Below are 21012 nucleotides of genomic sequence, written 5' to 3'. Positions count from 1 at the left end.
TCATATAATTTATAATTCAGGAACCATTACAAATATATTATTATAAATATATGTTCCGTTTATTATATACAAATATTACAAGCACCAAAACCCATTTTTACTATTAATCCAAAGTACCCAAGCATCGGAATCTCTGCTGCAATTGGTCACCCGTAAGAGTGACCCGCATTTCATCCAAGAGTATCCCAATCGATCCTCGCTCTCCACCGCCTCGATCAATGTCACCAATTCCAAGGTTAACAGGGAAGAAGCCGTGGCTGGAGCCGGTTCGATTACGTGGAAATTATTTCAGCCGATGTAACCCAAAGCATTGCGCAACCCTCGATGTTATTCTGTTACTTTCTCCAGCCGAGCGGTCTACAGCTCTACTGTCGATCGACGAGAGTGACAGTCCACGTTCTATCGCTAGTCCACGAACTAGATCCCTCGAAATCGTCCGTCGAACTCCATTCTCTCATACCCACTCGTCTCCTCTCTGAAAAATCCTCGGAAACCTCGAGGAACCCATCGAAATTCTCGTTCAGTCGTCATACCTGAGGCTAGGACTGTTCCAGAGTGATCCATCAGTGTTATGCTAATCATACGTGACCTAGAAATAGTAAACCTCCAAGGCTGTCGACTTACCAACGCGTTGTTCATTCCACACGAGTCGTGAAGTAATATTTTAATTCGAATTTTATATAAAATTATTTTCGAGATAAATCACATTGGTGGAATCTGTTGAGCAAGATCAAAGGAGGTTCGTGTATTTCGACAAAGTTTTACTGTGCTTGCTTAATAGAGTAATTTACGATGATTTTTCACGCGATGATGTTGAAGTGTCAGTGTGATTCTCGATTTTATTGGGCTCCTTGCGTGGAAGTGGAAAATAAGGTGATATGAGGGAAACAAAGATGGCGAGGAACGTTTGGAGAGAGAAGGTGGCTGAAGCTGGCTATAGATGAAGAAAGTGTTACAGATTTCTCGAGGAAAGTGGCCGATTTGTGAGAACCACAGGTTTTGGTCGAAACCATAGAAGATGAGAGGAAAATGACTGATTCCTGAGTACTGCTATAGTGGAAGAGCTAATGACTTCAGTGAGTTTATAATTTAAAAACAATTTTTCAATTTTGAATATTAGAATCGACCATTTTTAATTGGTCATTTTAATCAAGGAGATAATATTTCCATCCATTTATAGTAGAAGTGATAATTGCTTGTTGACAGCTTAGAAAATCGTTTTACTCTAATTAAAGTGTGAAAATAATTAGAACTACAGGTGTAAATAAAATATATATCTATAGTAATGATATAATAATTAAATCGGTCAGGGATAATTTTATTTTTATCTCAGTAAAAATCGATATTTGTTTTACCAAAAGCAGCTGTCTTTTAGAAATTGCAAAAGCAAAGAGTCCAAAACCTGTCACTTTAGCTGATATGGTAGTCCCTGTGCTAATTCCTGAGTTCTCTCGTGGTAAAAGTGCTAATGATGAGGTGAACATTGGATTTGGAGACGTTTGGGAATTTTTAAACAAGCTTTAAAAATTGTTTTACCGATGGATCTAATTCTTTTTCGTGGATCCTTTCATCAAATTGAAGGGGATGAAGAGAAACCATTCATTGTCAAACACTTTCGACCTAGAAGTGCTAATGACCTGGGCAAACTGGTAGTCCAGGACACTCTGAAATAGAATTCTCAAAGATTTCTCATTGTAACTGATCACTTTCGATTAATTCTCCCGATTGCAGAGAAAAGGGATTAATTTTCTCCATTATCTCGTGGCAGAAGTGCTAATGATCTCTAGAAATCTTGGAAAATCTCTTTGTTCCGACGCGAGAGTAAGAAACTTCGTTAACTTTTTGTGAGAGACGCTAATAAATGGATACATATTCGAGACATTTTAGATATTAGTAGTGGGTATTATATTTAAATGAATTTATTAAATATTAATTTAACAATGTATCCTCCTGTATAAGTTTCCTGTATGATTGTGCTCCTTTTAGTTTTATTTTTACTTTTATTTCTTTAATTATTTTTATTTTACTATATTACTTCTTTATAAAGGGCATTTACTCGTCAAATAAATAAATAAAGAAAGAAAGAAATAAAATATTGCACAGGGTAAAAATGATCGATGAAACGTGTCTAATTATGTTTACTTTTTTACGATACTCGTTCACACGTTAGCTCTCAATGAATTCTACATTGCAACTGACCTATCCAACTACTCTCTCATTTGTTCTCTCTTCTTTCATACATTACATAAATGTGGTACATTCTGTACCACGCTTCATTCTTCCACTCGTTCTTTCTTACAGACACCACTCGCTTTTACATTAATATACAGTGAGTCAAGGAAATATTCAAATACTGTACAAATTTTAATTTTATTTTAAGTATTCCAAATTATATTTTACATGTGCATAAACTTTCATTAAAAGCAGAATTTTTAGGTTAGGTTGGGTTAGAAAATTCTTTCGAAATATAGCGTGCTAATACTTTCATGAATAACTGTACATATTAAAATCTATGTCAACCATTACCACGTTAGAACTTTTATATTCGAACACTGTACAAATTTTTATTTCATTTTAAATATTCCAAATTATACTTTACGTGCACACAAATTTTCATTAAAATCAGAATTTTTAAATTAGGTTAGGTTAGGTTAGAACTTTTATATTCGAACACTGTACAAATTGTAACTTTGTTTTAAATATTCCAAATTATATTTTACGTGCACGTAAACTCCCATTAAAATCAGAATTTTTAGGTTAAGTTAAGTTAGGTTAGAAAATTCTTTTGAAATAGCGTGCGAATACTTTCGTGTGCTATTATACATATTACAATCTATGACAGCCATTACCACGTTGCAACTTTTATATTCGAACACTGTACAAATTTTAACTTTGTTTCAAATATTCCAAATTATATTTTACGTGCACGTAAACTCCCATTAAAATCAGAGTTTTTAGGTTAAGTTAAGTTAGGTTAGAAAATTCTTTTGAAATAGCGTCCGAATACTTTCGTGTGCTATTATACATATTACAATCTATGTCAGTTATTACCACGTTAGAATTTTTATATTCGATCATTGTACAAATTTTAACTTTGTTTTAAATATTCCAAATTATATTTTACGTGCACGTAAACTCCCATTAAAATCAGAATTTTTAGGTTAAGTTAAGTTAGGTTAGAAAATTCTTTTGAAATAATGTGCGAATACTTTCGTGTGCTATTATACATATTACAATCTATGACAGCCATTACCACGTTAAAACTTTTATAGTGTTATAATTGGGCCTGATCCTCCTCGATCGGCTCCTTTGGTCAGACCAGCGAAGATAAAGGGAATTGATTAATTCTCGTACGTCTTTGACGTGGAAGTGCTAACGACCTCGGTAAGCATCCGGTTTAGAAACGGTTCAGGATTTTTAAACAGGGTCCCTCTGTTGGAACCGATTGTTCTCACTGGATGTTCCCGAATGAAACGAGGAAAGATGAGGGAGGACCGATCCTTATTGCCAGAGACAGTCTAACAGATTGAGACTCGTGGCCCTGAGCTATTAGGCTTCAAAGACTTCTTGCTTTTTGCTTCGTTCGTTTATGAATATTAAACGTTGTATAGTCACATAATAGCAGCTCAGTTTATTCTCTTGTCACGGCAAAGAAAAAAGCAGTTGGCAAAAGCGGTGATATATGGAGAGGTATCTGAGTCAAGGAGAACCAGGAGCAGTGGATCACCTCCTTTTTCACCAGAATTCTCATTCATTCGCATCGGAGACTTTGGCTCACTTAGATTTGCCGATAACGTTTCGTGACTTTTGACTTTAAAATTCCCGCAATTACCTTCTCTTGGGTGCTGGACATCTTTCATGGAAATGAGACTGATCATTCGTTACGAAACTTCTCGTTTAGAAAGCTGGTCGTAGGTCAGTTACGTTGACTTAGGGTATTTCAAGAGAGGCCTTTGAAAGTTTAGCAATTTTTAAATAAAAGGAAATTTCAGTAGCCAATATATGGCATATCTCACAGCATCATTGTGAAATCCTAGAACTTTATTTTACGAGTTTGATTATAGTATAGTGGTTCAAAAAAGGATATTTGGAAGATAAAAATTTTTGGAGAAAATGGAATATCATATTTGTTATATATTTCACAATACTGTTAAAAATATTCGTATTTTCATTGCAGTAATTAACAAATTACTTCTGTAATAAAAATATTCAATACCTAATTCATATCACATCTCACATCACCATTAAAAATCTCAGACTTGCATGAACCCAAGCTTCCAATTTATTAACCAAACGCAATATATTATATATCTCTAACAAAATAAAAAAGAAAGTTTCCAATTTATTTAGCAATATAATTATTTTATATAAAAATAAAAATATTCAATACCTAATTCATATCATATCTCACATCACCATTAAAAATCTCAGACTTCCATGAAGCCAAGTTTCCAATTTATTAACCAAACTCAATATATTATACATCTTTAACAAAATAAAAAAGAAATTTAAAAAGCCAAAAGGTTTTCCCAAAAATGAGATCAACAACTAACACATCCCATCTCTCAACACGTTAATTTAATTTATTAACCAAATGTAATAGATATATATATTTAATGAGAAGAAAAGGAAATGAAAAAATCATCTTCCAACAGGTTTAAAGAATGCCAGACTCCTGTGCCACGAGCGCAGGTTTCCAATTTACTCTTGGCTAGCTTTCACGCTCCAGCAGACGCAGCCAACGACCCACCGTTTCCATCAGTGTCTCACCGTCGGCCTACCACCCACTCCCGAAAGCACGCAGCCAACCCTGCATCCCACCGCGGCTACCGAAACCGGTCGCAAAGCGAGCGAAACGCGACCCTCAAAGCCTCGCCACGCTCCACCGCCGGCCAGATAAGCTGGCGACGTACGAGCCCGTGAATCCCCCGCGACACGGGTCGGAAAGAGTCGGCCGAAAGAGAGAAACGGAGCGCGAGACAGCGGCCGTGACGCTAGAGCGAGACGGCGCGGCATGAGAATAGCCGTGGAGGATCGTTTCCGTTTCCCCTACTCGACGGCCGCTGCGGCCACGCTGGGTCCGTGAGTATTTGATGCTCGTGCGGAGTGTTCGCGGCGACTGGCCGTGTCGACCAGCTGTTATCGCCGCGTCTGCGACTCCGTCTCGACCCATCGATCTCCTACGCACTGATCCCGCGGTCGATCAACGCCGGTCATGTGCCGAAGACTCTGAGCGGCGTGAGTATTCCACGAGTACGGCCAATATCGATGGCTACCGCGATTCCTTCGCCCTGCTTTATTTTTGGCCGCAGTGAGTGAGGTTATGGAACGATTTGGAATAACCACTGGGAATAATTTAACACGTAGATTACTGAAATTAACCCCGGGATTATTCTATAGAGTGCTTCTCGTATATGGTAAACTGGGTCATAGCTTGGGAACGGTGCAAGACAGCGAGACGAGATTGGTTTCGGGTGGCGTGACACGTGGTGTTGTGGTCTGGTATGTAGGCGTTTGGAAGATTCCAAGGTCGTATATTTTTATACTTATGTCGATTAATATGGTTTCCTGTCTTTCTACAAAAATACATTTATCGAAGTATTTAAATATTCTAATACCAGAATTAAACGTGTGAACAGAAATTTTTAGATATTGAAGAATTTTAAAGATCATATACTTTATACGTGTGTATGCTGATTAATATAGTTTCCTGTCCTTTTATCAAAATTGATTTATCGAGGTATTTAAGTAGTATCGAAATCGAAACTAAGAACTGAAATTTGAGAAATTTTTTTGAAAAATGTAAAAAATACCTCTATTTTGGAAATCTTGGAGTACTCGAGGCTTATTAGAGAGTAAATATTCGCGATTTTTTGGGGTTAAGTCAAATATTGCGAAATTTAAGTTTGAAGTACTCTTTGAACACGTGACCTCCGAATCTTTAAATGTCTTCATTTGCAAATTAGTAACCTGTATCACGTGTCACACTAGACGAAACAGTTTTATTTCGTCTGTTAGAATTTTTATTGTTTTCTACTATTTTAAAACCGGCTTGGCCGTGATACGAGGAGCACCCTGTATATGGTATATTTAGCTACGCATCAGAGGTCGGTAATTTAGCGTTAATTGGAACGAGTACGTGTTTTCTCCGATCGGAATGAATCAACGGAGTTACTTAGCTTCGCGAACTGCGCGTGAGTACTTTCGTTTTCGGGATCGATATCGATCGCGATTGATACGTTACGTGTATCGATAAGCACTTAACGAGTACGAATGATTTTATCCGTCGAACTGAGAAATATGTTTATTAACGTTTATCTATCGAGTTTACACGAATACTATCACTTATCTGTTTTGTTAGGATAGGAGTGCTTCTGCACTTGATCAAAACACGCGTGACTCAAGTGCTTCACTGAATACACACATTTATCTTTAACACTTTTTTATTTGTCAAGTACTTTCAATCCCATCGAAGCCGAAAATACTTTTGTGTCAACAAGTACTCCGACACTTTAGTGTACTTTAATACTTTTTCATTTGCTAAGTACTTTCGATCCCATCGAAGCCGAAAATACTTTTGTGCCGACAAGTACTCTACTTTACTTTAGTGTACAGGTAACCCTCCTACAACACGGCATCCTATAACACGGTTTCACTATAACACGATTCATAAATTACGGGAACCCTCCTATAACACGGTTTCACTATAACACGATTCATAAATTGCGGGAACCCTCCTATAACACGGTTTCACTATAACACGATTCATAAATTGCGGGAACCCTCCTATAACACAGTTTCACTATAACACGATTCATAAATTGCGGGAACCCTCCTACAACACGGCATCCTATAACACGGTTTCGCTCTAACGCGATAAGAAAATTGCAGAAACCTTCGTACAACACTGTACTTCTACACGAGCAATGGCGACGAAGAAATTTATTAAATTAAAGTTGCGTTAAATTAAAATAATATTGTAGGATGGCAGAACTGGTCTTGAGACACCGAAAATTCACGAAAGAAGAAGAACACAGTAACACAAACTCAAAACTCGTAAACTGATTTAACTCAGGGAAAGAAAACCGAGATAACGAAAACACACAAACACGCACTCTTTTAAAACTCTCCTTTCAATACCAAGCGACTTACACTTGTGCTGGTCACAACCGATTTCAAAGGACTCTGTTTTGGTTGTCAAGGACCACGCTTTTATGCTTTCCTTAACCTACGCTTCACCTCCTCGTAGAGGAGTCAGGCAACTTAATTTTGTTATATGGAATACCTTTTCGATTTGCTTCTAGAAGATATCGATCGGTTTTCAATTTATTTTGGTTGGCAATAGCCGACTCGCGATTTCTTTTGGTATCCTACAATATTTTTGTTATTGTTCTATTTCGTGTACATTTATATTTTTAATAGAATGAACAAAAATTTCTTTTTAATAAGTTTTCGGAACGTAACCCCCCTTTTGTACCCGCTCTGGGTCTCGTACAACACGGTTTCACACGACACTGCATTCTCTAGGAACCTATCTACCGTGTTATAGAAGGATTACCTGTACTTTATTTTATTTAGTGAACTATACCTTAGTGTACTTTAGTGTACTATAGCACTGTACCATCTTTAGCACTGTAACAAAATTGACCCGGGAAAAGTACTTTGCGAGTACTTTGGTCGAAAGTACTTTCGCTTACGATCGATTAACCCAGTACTTCCACTTCCACTTGCCAACGAGTAGCAGTCAATGTCAAGTAAATAAAACATTCGATTGTGTTTATTGGTCCCGACTCTTTATCAACAATCGCAAGGAGTACTTGCGTAACCCCTATCAGCGAATGACGAAATCTTAATGTGCATTCTTCCGCTGAAACGAGGCTCTATGCTGTCAGTCCGGGAAACATTCCGTGTACAACTAATATCCGAGCAGTTTGGTATTTGCATGTTCTCATGTCTCGCGATAAGACTGAGCTTTATCGTACCTGGTGAGTTGCGAGCAGAGAGTGCACTTATCTTCTTCCAAATAATACTGGCCACACAGTTTTGGTCCTTCAGTGGGTTCTGTTTGCATAGTGACACGAGAGAAATTCATACGAGGGAAAGGGTTAGTATACTTTTGGAAGTACCTAACATCGAATTTTCTATTTTTCCAATATTTTATTCAGCTTGGTAAAAATATTTTTAATTACTCGAGACCAGTGTCGTTCTTTTCTTTTTTCTTTTTTCAAATGAAATTCAAGCTCGAGTGCTCGTTTCTTTGTTTCATTCTGTTTGCATAGTGGCACGAGAGAAGTTGATACGAGGGAAAGGGTTGGTGTACTTTTGGAAGTACCTAACATCGAATTTTCTATTTTTCCAATATTTTATTCACCTTGGTAAAAATATTTTTAATTACTCGAGACCAGTGTCGTTCTTTTCTTTTTTCTTTTTTCAAATGAAATTCAAGCTCGAGTGCTCGTTTCTTTGTCTCATTGCACGTGATGTTTCCACCCGGTCGTGTTCATGAAAACATTATGAATGTTCTAACGACTCGAATCATTGTTTCCACAGCCAACCTTCGAAACAGAGTCGCATTTACTACGGATTACATGACTCACTGTGATTGTCGCCTCTCGGGCCTACACTTCGGTCACTTTCTGCCACACGTATCTTTCCAGAAGGTCTAACCTATTTGTTCCCACTAATGTGACAAAGAACTCGGATAAAATCGTCTGAGACGTTCGTTCGTATCTTGCAAGTGTCTGGTTGAAACGTAACCTTGTTGTATCTTTCCGAAAAGGAATCCTAAAAAGGAAAATATATAGGTATAGCAAGTATGGTAACTTAAAAAATAAATTCTTTCTTAATTTTTGGAAGGAGAATTTTATTAGTATCTTGTAGATGTTTTGAGAGCTTGTACTGGTTGATTAGTAAGTATAGTATTATAGTATTATTAGTAATATAGTATAGTATTATTGTATATTACATATTATAAGTATAGTATTATTAGTAATATAGTATTATATTAGTAAGTATAGTAGTTGAACGTTGCAAGTGTCTGGTTGAAACATAATTTTGTCGTATCTTTCCAAAAAGGAATCCTTCAAACGAAAATATTTATATGTAGCAAGTATAGTAACTTATAAAATAAATTTTTTCTTAATTTTTGGAAGGAGGATTTTATTAATATTTTGTAGAAGTTTTGAGAGCTTGTAGTTGATTAGTAAGTATAGTATTATAGTATTATTATATATTACAGATTATAACTATAGTACTATTAGTAATATAATATTATATCAGTATAGTTATTGATTTATTGATTAGTAAATAGTTTAAAATTTTTATAGTAGACATTGTTCTATAATTTTTTAATACAAAACAGAATCCCTGCTCTCTGTAAATTAATTATTAAATTAATTACTTAATATTAATCTTATATTTATATAATATTCGTTCTTTAATTTTATCTATGTAACATATTAATACCATTTTACCAAAAACAAAAAATAAAATGGTGATATCTTATAGATCAAGCTGAGGTATATATATTATTAAAGATATTATTCATTTACAAGGAAATAATTTCTATTTTACATCAAAAATACAACGTCACCTTTTACACAATGTTGTAGAATACACCACGTGTATTAACAACCCTAAACCCTCTTTCTATTCTACAATCTCTCCCATTTGGTCTACACAATTTACCCAAGCACACGAAGCACACATTGGGCCAAGTTTACCCAAATCCTAGAGTCCCTAGACTCCTCACTCCCCTTATCTCTGACGCTTACAACCACTCTCTGCAAGCCATTCTTTGAAACATTTAACCCTTTTTAATTAATATACCAAATTTAAAATAATGTAACAGCATGCAAGGTATCGAAATTAGATAATTCTACGTGTCAATTATTACACGATTTCTTATTTACTGCTCAAGAAATATCATCAGCTTTATAGCAGAAAATTTTTCATCTCGTACCCTTCTTTAGCCCAAAAATCGTCGAGCACGAAGGGTTAAATTCCCCTTTTCGTATTTAAAGAATTTCTCTAAACTAGGAATAGGATTATTTCAAACTAGAATTGATCCATGACAGCTGTCATCATTGCTATTCTTTAAAATACCCAATATTTCGTCAATGAATGATATCGATGAGTGATCTCTTTGTTCCACATCGGATCAATGGGATCTTTTATTACGAAACGAATGGCCAGTGACGGAATCTCACCTGTTCGAAGAGTATGCATAATACTTGCTCTCAGGGGATCAGTGTCGAAAAGTGAAAGCGCGAGGTCGCCACGCAATCGGCGGATATCGACGAAAATCTGCAGCATCCACCTGGTCGAGATACTCGATCTTCTCTCAGTGTACGTTTACTCGTCACGGAATAGTGATCGATATCTCGAGATCGAGACGGTTTCAGATTTAAATTGGCTAGGGAATTCTTGTGATCTGGTTAGACGACGCTGAAAATTGGTGTTTTTGAGTTACCATTCGAGTGAGATAAATATTGAACGATATCCTCGTATCGTGAGCGAGTCCTGGCAATTTTGGATTGGTGACGTTTAGTGTGTCAAGAGGATAGTTTATTTTATTATTTGTCCAGAAGGAATAGGTCATCAGGAATTTATATTACATTGAACCCAAGTATAACTTTTGTGTGGTAAAAAGCATAATTTTCTTGAAATCAAAAAGACAAAAATAATATATTATTATAATATCATATTTTACATAATATTTCTCAATTTTTATTTAATATTTATTGCATAATTAATTACTACTTGACACTAGACTTGTAATACGTGTCTAAATAGACAGAAATAATACAAAAATTCTGTCAATGACACCTGTCATTAATATTTTGGTTAATTTCAGAGACAAAGAATCAGAAATATTTTTACAGGTTTGGTACATTTATTGCTAAAATTTATCACACGTTATACTATATCTACCACCAATATAGAACCCTCAAAAATCACCTCAATTTGAAAATCCACAATTTTCATTCAGCATCTTCGTCCAAAAAATCCTCAAAAGCTGTCAAAATTCTACTCGTCGTAAAAATTCACCGTCTTCGCGGGAAGACTCCAGAAAATTGTCAAAAACATCCAAGTCAGCCAAAAGTGGCACAGTGGGTCGATCACGTTCTGGGCCCAGAAAGAGCTCCTGCTGATCGATGACACCGATCGATTGTCCCGCGAGATCGTTAGAGGCGTTGCAGAGAAAGCCACAATCGCCAGATGTTCCTCTGCACGGGTCACGGTGACAGTTAGAGGGTAATTAATTTCTTCTTGACGACTCGTGGCAGCTGGAACAGCGATGGGATTAAGACGATGAATCAGAGGACGTAGGAAGCTAGGCGCGGTTTCTGGATGGCCGTGCGTCCTCGATTAGGCTTAATCGTCGTTGATAGCGTGGCAGATATCTTCCACCGAGGTTTTTGTTCTTTCCTCCCTTTGACAGACGTCCGCAGCGATCAGTTGATGGAAAATTATTGCCGAGGCTCCACGTCGTTTCGTCATTATCGTTTCGCTGCTCCGTGGCTGGCAGTGTCGAACGTGATAGGGATGAGGGAGAGCGGAGTCTGAGGATCCTAGGGGAATTTACTAGTGAATATTCGAGACGAGATCGATCTTGAGAAAATCTGAAGGTAATAATAAAAATCTGGTGGGAAGATCGAGGACTTTAGAGGGATTTGGATTTTTCTGTTGATTCCAGTGTCCATTGTTCGATATGTAGGCTACTTTATCATTTTTTTCAGTTAGTAATTTTTAGATATATTATTACGTGGATTTAAAAATTTGTTTGGATGCTTTGGATTCAAGTGATTGGAATATTTGAGGGGTTTTGGTGATATTTAGGTATATATGAGCCGTTCACTGCATAAATCGATTAATTCCACTTTCTGAAAAATCTTAAATTTAAGTGTCAGAGCACTTGGTATAGTCTTAACTTTTTATATTTGAGATTTTTCAAAAAGTGGAGTTAATCGATTTGTGCAGTGAACGTTTATTTATATATATATTATTTATATAAACTTTATATATAATAAAGTATATATAATATTATATATTTCAGCATCTACTGCCTAGAACTTGGTCTTACAGATTTTGTTGACACACTCATCCCTACACCCACAACTTATCGTACTCATACTTAACCTAATCGATAATCTATATAATCTACTATAATCTAACCAACTTAATAGATAATCTACTAACTACTAACTAATCTACTAAACTACTAACTAATTTACTAACTTAATTTTCAGAGATATTTAGGTACAAATGAATTAAAAAATTCTGTTTTATGGTTTTAGATATAGTCGATTCGAGTATTAGAGAGATTTTGGTGATATTTATGTGTATATGGATTTTTTATTTTCTTTTTAAGATTTTGGATGTAGATTGGAGGGTATTACTGAGATTTTTGTGTTTTGGTTTTGGAGTTCTGTTTTATTCTCGGTTTTATTCGGTTTTATTCTCAAATCGGTCGATTTAGCAATGGAATATCGACGGTAGTAACGTGGTAAATGTGCTGTGTTGGGGCGTTCTCGAGAGGAAAAGGAAGGATGAAAATCGCGTGACGTTGGTCTGAAATAATTTTGCGTAAGCAGACCGTAACGTGATCGGATTACAATACCGAATCGCGATAATGTTCTGCCTTGCTGTGAGAATGTTCATGCTCGATAACTACGCTTTTTCGTGGAGGAATATATTTATGAAAAATGCATGGATTATATCATATATTCTATATTTTATTATGATCTTTCTCTTTTTGGTGTATTTCATTTTCATTGTTTTATATGTATAATGGTAACAATAATATTTTATCGCCTTGAATTATTATTTAAAATTATTATTTATACTATATTATTAGTATTATATATTCTATTATTTATTTTGTTATAGCCTTTCTTTTTCAATTGTATTTTATTTCCATTGTTTCCCATGTATAATAGTGCTAATAATGGTACTAAATGTTACTAATGATAGTAATATTATGGTACTATTTTTTTAATAATGGTATTACATATTATATATTCTATTATAGCCTTTCTCTTTTTATTATATTTTATTTCACTGTTTTCTATTTATAATAATAATAATAATGACACTATTTTATTTTATTGCTTCAAATTATTATTTAAAATTATTATTTATACTATATTATTAGTATAATTATAACTTAGTATAAATAAAAATTATTATTTCATTTTAAGGTAATAAGATAAACATTGGGAACAGAAAGAGAGAAAATCTGTGACGTTTGAGAAATACGGATTCCAGGGATTAGTGTGACTAAATGGTACCCGTGACTGTGTGTGTAAATCCGTTTCAGAGGGTGTGCTCTTATGGCTGATGAACAAGAGGGTGAACTGCTTTAGGTTTCCAAGCTAAAGTCTACCTACTCAAAGAAACTTCGTTGTTCGTATAATATCTATTTAATTATACCTATAAACGTCTTCGATTATTCCAATAGAACAAAATTATATTTTAAATGATTAATTCTATTAAACATTCTTTGTAACTTCAAACTTAATTAAAAATAAGATTTCTATTCGCTATTTCGCTCTTTCTTTTCAATTTACAATCTTATAATTAACTCGATAAATTACATTGTATCTTATCATACGGAGAAAATAATATGTAGTTATATATAGTACCCTAATCTGTAGTCAATGAGTAATTTTCATCAATCACGTTAAGTACATATTTGAACAACAATTTCTTTCACGATACCATGAAACTTATGGCAGTTCACCGTTCATTCTTTTTATTATTTTTCATTCTTCCAAAAATTTATGGAAACCATAGTGATTCAATATTCAATGCATATTCTTCAATTTTGCAAAAGATTATGCAAACATTATTGATTAGGTCATCACTCAAGGACTTTAAGTTTTCCAAAAAAATTATGAAAGCAATGATAATTCATTATTTTATATTTTTAAGTATTATATTTTCGCAAGTACAAAAATTAAATTTTTCAAAAAAATTATGGACAGCAATGACAATTTGTTATTTAGTACTTTTGAGGATTATAGTTTCACGTATACGTCTGGCGGGTTTTTCAAAAATTTATGAAAGCGACGGTAGTTTATTATTACAGATTTATTCATTCTCTTCTCGTCGAGAAACGCCGAGGCGTGGTTCTCGAGACAACTAATAGGCATTCTTGCTCTGACGCATTCCAGATACCCGTGAACACCTGTCTGAAAGTGCTCTTGTAACCTTCGACTGCTGCCACGAAAATTTTCGAAAGTCAGAGGGAGTTCCTTCTGTCGATGAAAGTTCCAAGAAACGACCGAACGTTGAATTTTACTCCTCAAATAAGGAAGAAAACGCTTTTAGTATCTCAAAACAGACGTTCTAAGTGCTTTGGAAAGCTCTCAATCTCAGTGAAGTCTATCAACGTTTCTAACTTATTTCTCTGAGGAATATTTTGTCATTTTGCATTCTCTCATTTCAGTAATTTTCTTCTTCAAAGTTAGACTGTATCACAGAAAATTAAATTATATATATACTTAATTATTTTCAATATATATTTTCAATTACTATTATTTATTTAAATCAAATTTATTTATTTATTTATTAAATACATACGATATATTAAATTTCCTATTATCGAAAATAATATTCAAATCAGACAATGCTAATTTTTGTCGTCATGAAAAATAGACAGTATAATAAAAATGTGAAATATTTAAAAAATAGATGCATCCACGAGCATTTGACAAATATTATTCGCCAATGACACATGCCTTATCGCCTCGATCAGCAAAGGAACTAACGTTATCTCGACATCTCGCATTTGCAACCATAACTCAGAGGAGTGATTCACACTACCGCGATTTCCTTTCAACGTTCAACCTATACTCGCAGTATTAATCAATTCCATCCACTCCCAAATTTGAACTCGATATTAATCCGACGTTAATGAAAACAAATCTTATCGCAGTTCCAACATGCGAACGTTGATTATGTCTCAATTAGAGTCGACAATTCGTGTGCACACAGAAGCACTCCCTTCAACTACAAGCACAATCTTCCAGAATAAAAATTTCACAATTTTTACCAATAAAAACATGCATCGTATCAATCAAAGTTCTAATCGATCCTCAAATTACATGCATAACCATAATTCAATGAAAATGGAGAACGTATCTTTTGAAATAGATTTTAACCCTCTGCACTCGGCGAGTTTTTCGTTACAGAAAGATAAAAGTAAAAGTAATTTCTCTCATAAAGTCGACGATGTTTTTAAAATAGTAAATAAGGAATCGTATGCAAATTAATACGTAAAATAATTTTATTTCGATATTCTACGAATCGTTGGGTAATTTTAAATTTGATGTATTAACTAGCCTAAGTCACCGTATAATCAAATTCCGAAGACCCATGTTAATTAACATATCAAATCTAAAATAACCTAAGATTGCATGGAATTTCGAAATAAAATAGTTTTAAATTTTAATTTGTACCCGATTCCTTATTCACCGGTTCAAAAATATCCTCGACAGCAGAATCCTGTCTTTATCCTTAATCCTTATCCTTATCCATAAAGTATCCTTACAGCAGAAAGTCTTTGAATTGCTATTTCTCTGTGACGAAAATAATCACCGAGTGCAAAGGGTTAATTAACACCGATCTTTAAAATCTGATTAAATGGCGACTGAGTGCAGAGAGTTAAATGCTTTATAAATCACAAAGTAAAAGGCAACAGACCACCGTGAAGAAAATAAAAATTGGAATTAAAATAAATAGTCACGAGGGTACCATTTTCGATACCATAAAATCTATAGCAGCATATAAAAATCCAAATATTTAAAATAAATAGTCACGAAGGTACCATTTTCGATACCGTAAATCTATAGCAGCATATAAAAATCCAAATATTTAAAATAAATAGTCACGAAGGTACCATTTTCGGTACCATAAATCTATAGCAGCATATAAAAATCCAAATATTTACCAAATCTAATCTCTCTTGGCTTTTGACTTGGTCCAATATGTAACACGCATTCTTGCCGATAAAAATTTTTAAACTCGTGCATGTTATACGCAGGGTCGTTCAAAGTCTTTTCTGTACCCCGAAAATTGCAGCTTTTCGTGTTTAAATTACGTTTTGATGGGTCTCGAGCCGAGTTTCGAAATGTATTTGGTAATTGAGGCAGGTCGAAGATTGGGCAACGGAGAAAGAGATGGCTACGATTGATATTTAACTGCCTGATCTCTTATCTCGGGATGGACGATAGTATTAAGCCGACTTGTAATGGGAACGGGACACAGTGAATTGTTTGGTTTCAGCGGGATCAGACTGGCGGCAGAGAAAAAGCTGAATGGAGACACTCGGACGCTTGAGGATCCTCGCGTTGCTCTCAATATGGCTGACCCAGGTTGCGCTGCCTGGCGCCATTGCGTCCTACAGCATTGGCGTGGGCAGGGCAGACACCACTGGGCCCACTGCTGAAATCGTTTTCGTTGGTATCCCATTATTAACATATTTTTTTAATTCTCTTTTCTAATTTTATTTTACACTAGGACTACCGATCTTCAGTGGGTTCCTAAACATAGCGTGCATAGATTATAGTAATTTTAGTGATATTACGAAGATAAGTGAATGTATGGATTATAGTTCGATCTGGATTTGAATATTAATTATTTTAGTAGCAATTATATATTTTTAGTTGCATTGCGAATAGGAAAATTATGAGACCTGTTATTTTGATCGGATTGGTGGTTCTAGGGTTTTTTTAATTTCATTTTACACTAGGATTACCGATCTTCGGTGGGTTGCTAAACATAGCGTGCATAGATTATAGTAATTTTATAGTAATTTATAGTAGTAAGTGTAGTAGTATAGTAATTAATTTTATAGTAATTTTAGTGGTACTAAAATGAAATTAAGTGCATGTATGAATTACAGTCTCATCTGGATCTCAATATTAATTATTTTAGAAGCAATTATGTATTTTTAGTTATTGCAAGTAGGAAAATTCTGAGACCTGTCACTTTGACTGGATTGGTGGTTGTAATGTTGATAATTATTTAAAAATTTCCATAAATTTTTAAGAGTAAAGAAATAATATTAACATCCCTAACATATTTTTTCTTTTCTAATTTTCTTTTCTAATTTTTTTTTTATTTTTCTTTTCTACTTTTATTTGTGAAAGAAAATTATCAAACAAACCTACAACAAAATAAAGAGTCGACAAAAGAAACGTGGGATCCTGTTCGCGGTATTCTAATGGCGGATCACGCGGGTTGTTTGTTTTCTAGATGGGCTACGCGAAGATCGATCAGAAGGGATCAGGGCTCCATCTACGAACATTCTCCCGCGCATTCATCATCGACGATGGCGAGGAGAGGTTCGTCTTCGTCAGCGTGGACAGCGCCATGATAGGAAACGGGGTTCGCCAATCGGTAATAATTCGCAACCACTTTTCTCACGATTGTAAAACACGATCCAAATTTTCCATCCTTCCTTGAACACGATCTCGATCGAATCTTCGCAGACCTTAACCGCTATTTGATTAATCGCATTTATCCACGCCATCTTTCTTCGGTTTATCTACTATTTACTAATTGAAGATGGCGTTGTAGATAAACAGCATTGTTTAATTGTATATATTTAAACGATAATTCTTGAGATAACGGTATGAGTTAAATTAATGACTTTTTGGATCGTGGTTTTTAAGTATAGTTTTCCTTATTGAAAAATTATTTCACTCTTATATTGAAATAATTAAAAAGTAAAGCTTCGGTGCTTCTCCGATTTGAACTTTTAGAATTTTTCTCGGAGAAGTGTGTAATGTAATTTGCTAATTGCTTATCTCGATTACTTTTTTGATAAATCATAGAGTTAAAATACAGTGTGACTAATAATTCTTTGCATCGTGATTTCTAAGTGTAAGTTTTTTAATTGAATAATTATTTCACTCTTATGTTCGTGAAATAATTAAAAAGTAAAGCTTCGTTGCTTCTGGGATATGAAGTTTTAGAATTTTTATTGAAGAAAAATATTACTTATTTTAATTACTTTTTTGAAAATATCGCAATATCGATTAACATGAAAATTAATACCCACTGTTATAAAATTAACGAAATTTAAATAATAAATTAATCCTAATTAATCCACGATTAATATAGAATTTTCCAACTCCGTTATAAAAGAATTTGGAAACTGTTGCTTTCGAAATATCATTGAAATTTAATTACTATTGTAGTTTATGTAGTTTCATTTCTATATATTTAATTTTTAAATTTCTCGATATCAAACTTGAAAAATTCAAAGACAGGTCAGAGAAAATCATGTTACCTGTTTATTTGCCAGGAGGATTCCAAGTGTAGAATTTTCAAATTTCGTACTCCGAGGAAAATGTAAAAACTCGTTTTTCTGATGATGTATGTTCGTTGTTCCAGGTGCTGCAGAATCTGCAGAAACAGTTTGGCAATTTGTACACGGAGAAGAACGTGATGATTAGTGCGACACATTCGCATTCTACTCCTGGTGGATACATGCTCCACACATTATTCGATATCACAACATTTGGCTTTGTTAAAGAAACATTCGACGCCATGGTTAATGGAATAACGAAGGTAATTTTTAATAACAATTTTTAACTACTAAATACTAAATTAAATACTAAATATATTAAATACTAAATATATTAAATACTAAATTAATATTTTCCCATTTTACTTCTCTGATAAATCTTTTAAAAGAACCCACTGTAATTCTATATTATATAATTTTATAGTTATAATTAATTATAATTCTATATTATAAATTAAGAAAGAAAGGAAAGAATAAGGAAAGTCGATGATATTAATTTTTGATAAATTTTTCAGAGTATCGAGCGTGCTCATGCTACCATGGTCCCAGGTCGAATTTTCATCGGCCACGGGGAAGTCATTGGTGCCAATATTAACAGAAGCCCATCTGCTTATTTAAACAATCCAAAGGGGGAAAGAGACAGGTAAATATTTCTATTCATTTTATCAAATAAATTTCTTTATTTCATTTCCTTTCGATAATACAATTTATTTCCTTCATTCGCAGGTATATGTATCCAGTGGACAAGGACCTCACGCAATTGCAGTTTATCGCAGCAGACGACAAACCCCTGGGGGTTATCAATTGGTTCGCCGTCCATCCGACTAGTATGAATAATACTAATCACCTGGTCTCCAGTGACAACGTTGGTTACGCATCTATTCTGTTTGAGAAAACCGTGGACAGTGACTCGTTGGTTGGCAAGGTAAGCAATCTTCTTAATTAATTTTTAATTTATTGATAATTTGATATTTAGTATAAAGCATTCTTAAAATTTGGGAATGTTAAATGTCTCAAAATAGTGTGACTGATGTTTAATAAAAATGGGGATAAGAAAATTTTGATGACAAATAATAATTGTTATTAATTACAGTATTATTATTATAAGTTTATTTTAAGTGAAGCTTGTGTTGTTAATAGATATGAAATAAATATTACAAGTGTGTAATGATTGAAAATTTTGTAACCAATGTAACAACGAAATATCTGTATTAAAAATATTATTCGTAAAGCTGTGATAATATTCCTGTCAAGAATGTTATACAAAGGATATTAAGAGAAACCTTGAAAATCGACGCAGAGCCAAATTGTAAACACAGTAGCATAGAACGAATTGTGTTCGAGGACAGACGTCTCAGTTTGCCTCGAAATGTCGAGCTATAAACGTCGTCCCTCAGTCAGACGCTGTAAGGAAATGTTATTTTTCAAAATAAAATTAACAATCGCGATTATTCTTTGCATTCTTGTATATAATTATAAGACATTCGATTAATTTATGTATAATTTGTATAACGTCGCGACGTAAATTGGCAATTTATTTCTTTCCTCTTGACCTCGTGAGTGGAAACAATGGTGTGAGTGTAAAGCAAGAGTTTCATTGCGAGTTTCGTGGAGAGTTGTAACGCAAGTTGCTTGTATACAGGGTCCATTCGTGGCAGCCTTCGCCTCCAGCAACCTCGGCGACGTTTCACCGAACACACGTGGACCGAAATGCGAATTTTCCGGGAGCACATGCTCGGAACAGTACACTTGCCCTGGGAAAAAGGAAATGTGCTTCGCCTCTGGTCCAGGGGTGGACATGTTCGACAGCACCAGCATCATTGCCAACAAAATCTTCAAGGAATCATGGGTGAGTCATTAGCTTCTGCACGTTTTCCTTGTTCTTACTTGCATGCCTTTTATTTGAAGATATATTTATGTGTGATTTTTATTACATTATTATAATAGAAAATTATAAGCCATTATTATAATACATATAGATAAATATAAGAGAATAGGGAATAAGAAGCTGCAGGGTCTATAAAGATGACAGGCTATTAGAGATCTCATATAATACTGAAAGAAAGTGAATAAGAACCTAGTAAATTAAATAGAATATGTAACAAACAATTATAGATAAATATAAAAGAATAGGGAATAACAAGCTACAGGGTCTATATATAGAGACTATAAAAATGACAGGCTATTAGAGATCTCATATAATACTGAAAGAAAGTGAATAAGAACCTAGTAAATTAAAATAGAATATGTAACAAACAATTATAGATAAATATAACAGAATAGGGAATAAGAAACTACTGGGACTATATACATAGACTATAAAGATGACAGGCTATTAGAGAGCTCATATAATACTGAAAGAAAGTGAATAAGAACCTAGTAAATTAAAATAGAATATGTAACAAATAATTATAGATAAATATAAGAGAATAGGGAATAAGAAGCTACAGAGACTATATATAGGGACTATAAAGATGACAGGCTATTAGAGAGCTCATATAATACTGAAAGAAAGTAAATAAGAATCTAGTAAATTAAAATAGAATATGCAACAAATAATTATATTTTAATTATTAAATACTTCATAATACTTAGTCATACTAAATCTACATAATTAAAATTTAAATAACAGCAAGTATTACTTAAGGCCACATAAAATTTCCATAATTACAAACAATTAGGTGTCTAATATT

General features: G+C 34.1%; 1 protein-coding gene across 5 annotated transcripts in view; it reads left to right on the top strand.

Annotated features, from left to right (window-relative positions):
* The first annotated feature begins 1002 nt into the window (after window positions 1–1002).
* The window catches only part of CDase (neutral ceramidase), a 51240-nt gene continuing 31230 nt past the window's right edge, over window positions 1003–21012 (top strand). The window contains exons 1-7 of one of the 5 annotated variants that reach the window (XM_017901267.1): window positions 1003–1076; window positions 16291–16463; window positions 17263–17406; window positions 18406–18582; window positions 18835–18962; window positions 19046–19244; window positions 19962–20168. In XM_017901267.1, coding sequence (XP_017756756.1) covers window positions 16323–16463; window positions 17263–17406; window positions 18406–18582; window positions 18835–18962; window positions 19046–19244; window positions 19962–20168 — 996 coding nt within the window. In that variant the 5' untranslated portion in view covers window positions 1003–1076; window positions 16291–16322. Of the gene's footprint in view, window positions 1077–5127; window positions 5239–5435; window positions 5503–11485; window positions 11631–16290; window positions 16464–17262; window positions 17407–18405; window positions 18583–18834; window positions 18963–19045; window positions 19245–19961; window positions 20169–21012 lie in introns of those variants that run through there. The other 4 variants (XM_017901264.1, XM_017901266.1, XM_017901265.1 and 1 more) reach the window with 4 other exon arrangements.

The sequence above is a fragment of the Eufriesea mexicana genome, unplaced genomic scaffold (assembly GCF_001483705.2).
Source record: "Eufriesea mexicana isolate 0111107269 unplaced genomic scaffold, ASM148370v2 scaffold1596, whole genome shotgun sequence".
In the NCBI taxonomy this organism is placed as follows: domain Eukaryota; kingdom Metazoa; phylum Arthropoda; class Insecta; order Hymenoptera; family Apidae; genus Eufriesea; species Eufriesea mexicana.
Note: the sequence above shows the minus strand (reverse complement) of the source record. Positions and strands in the feature narration are given on the sequence as shown.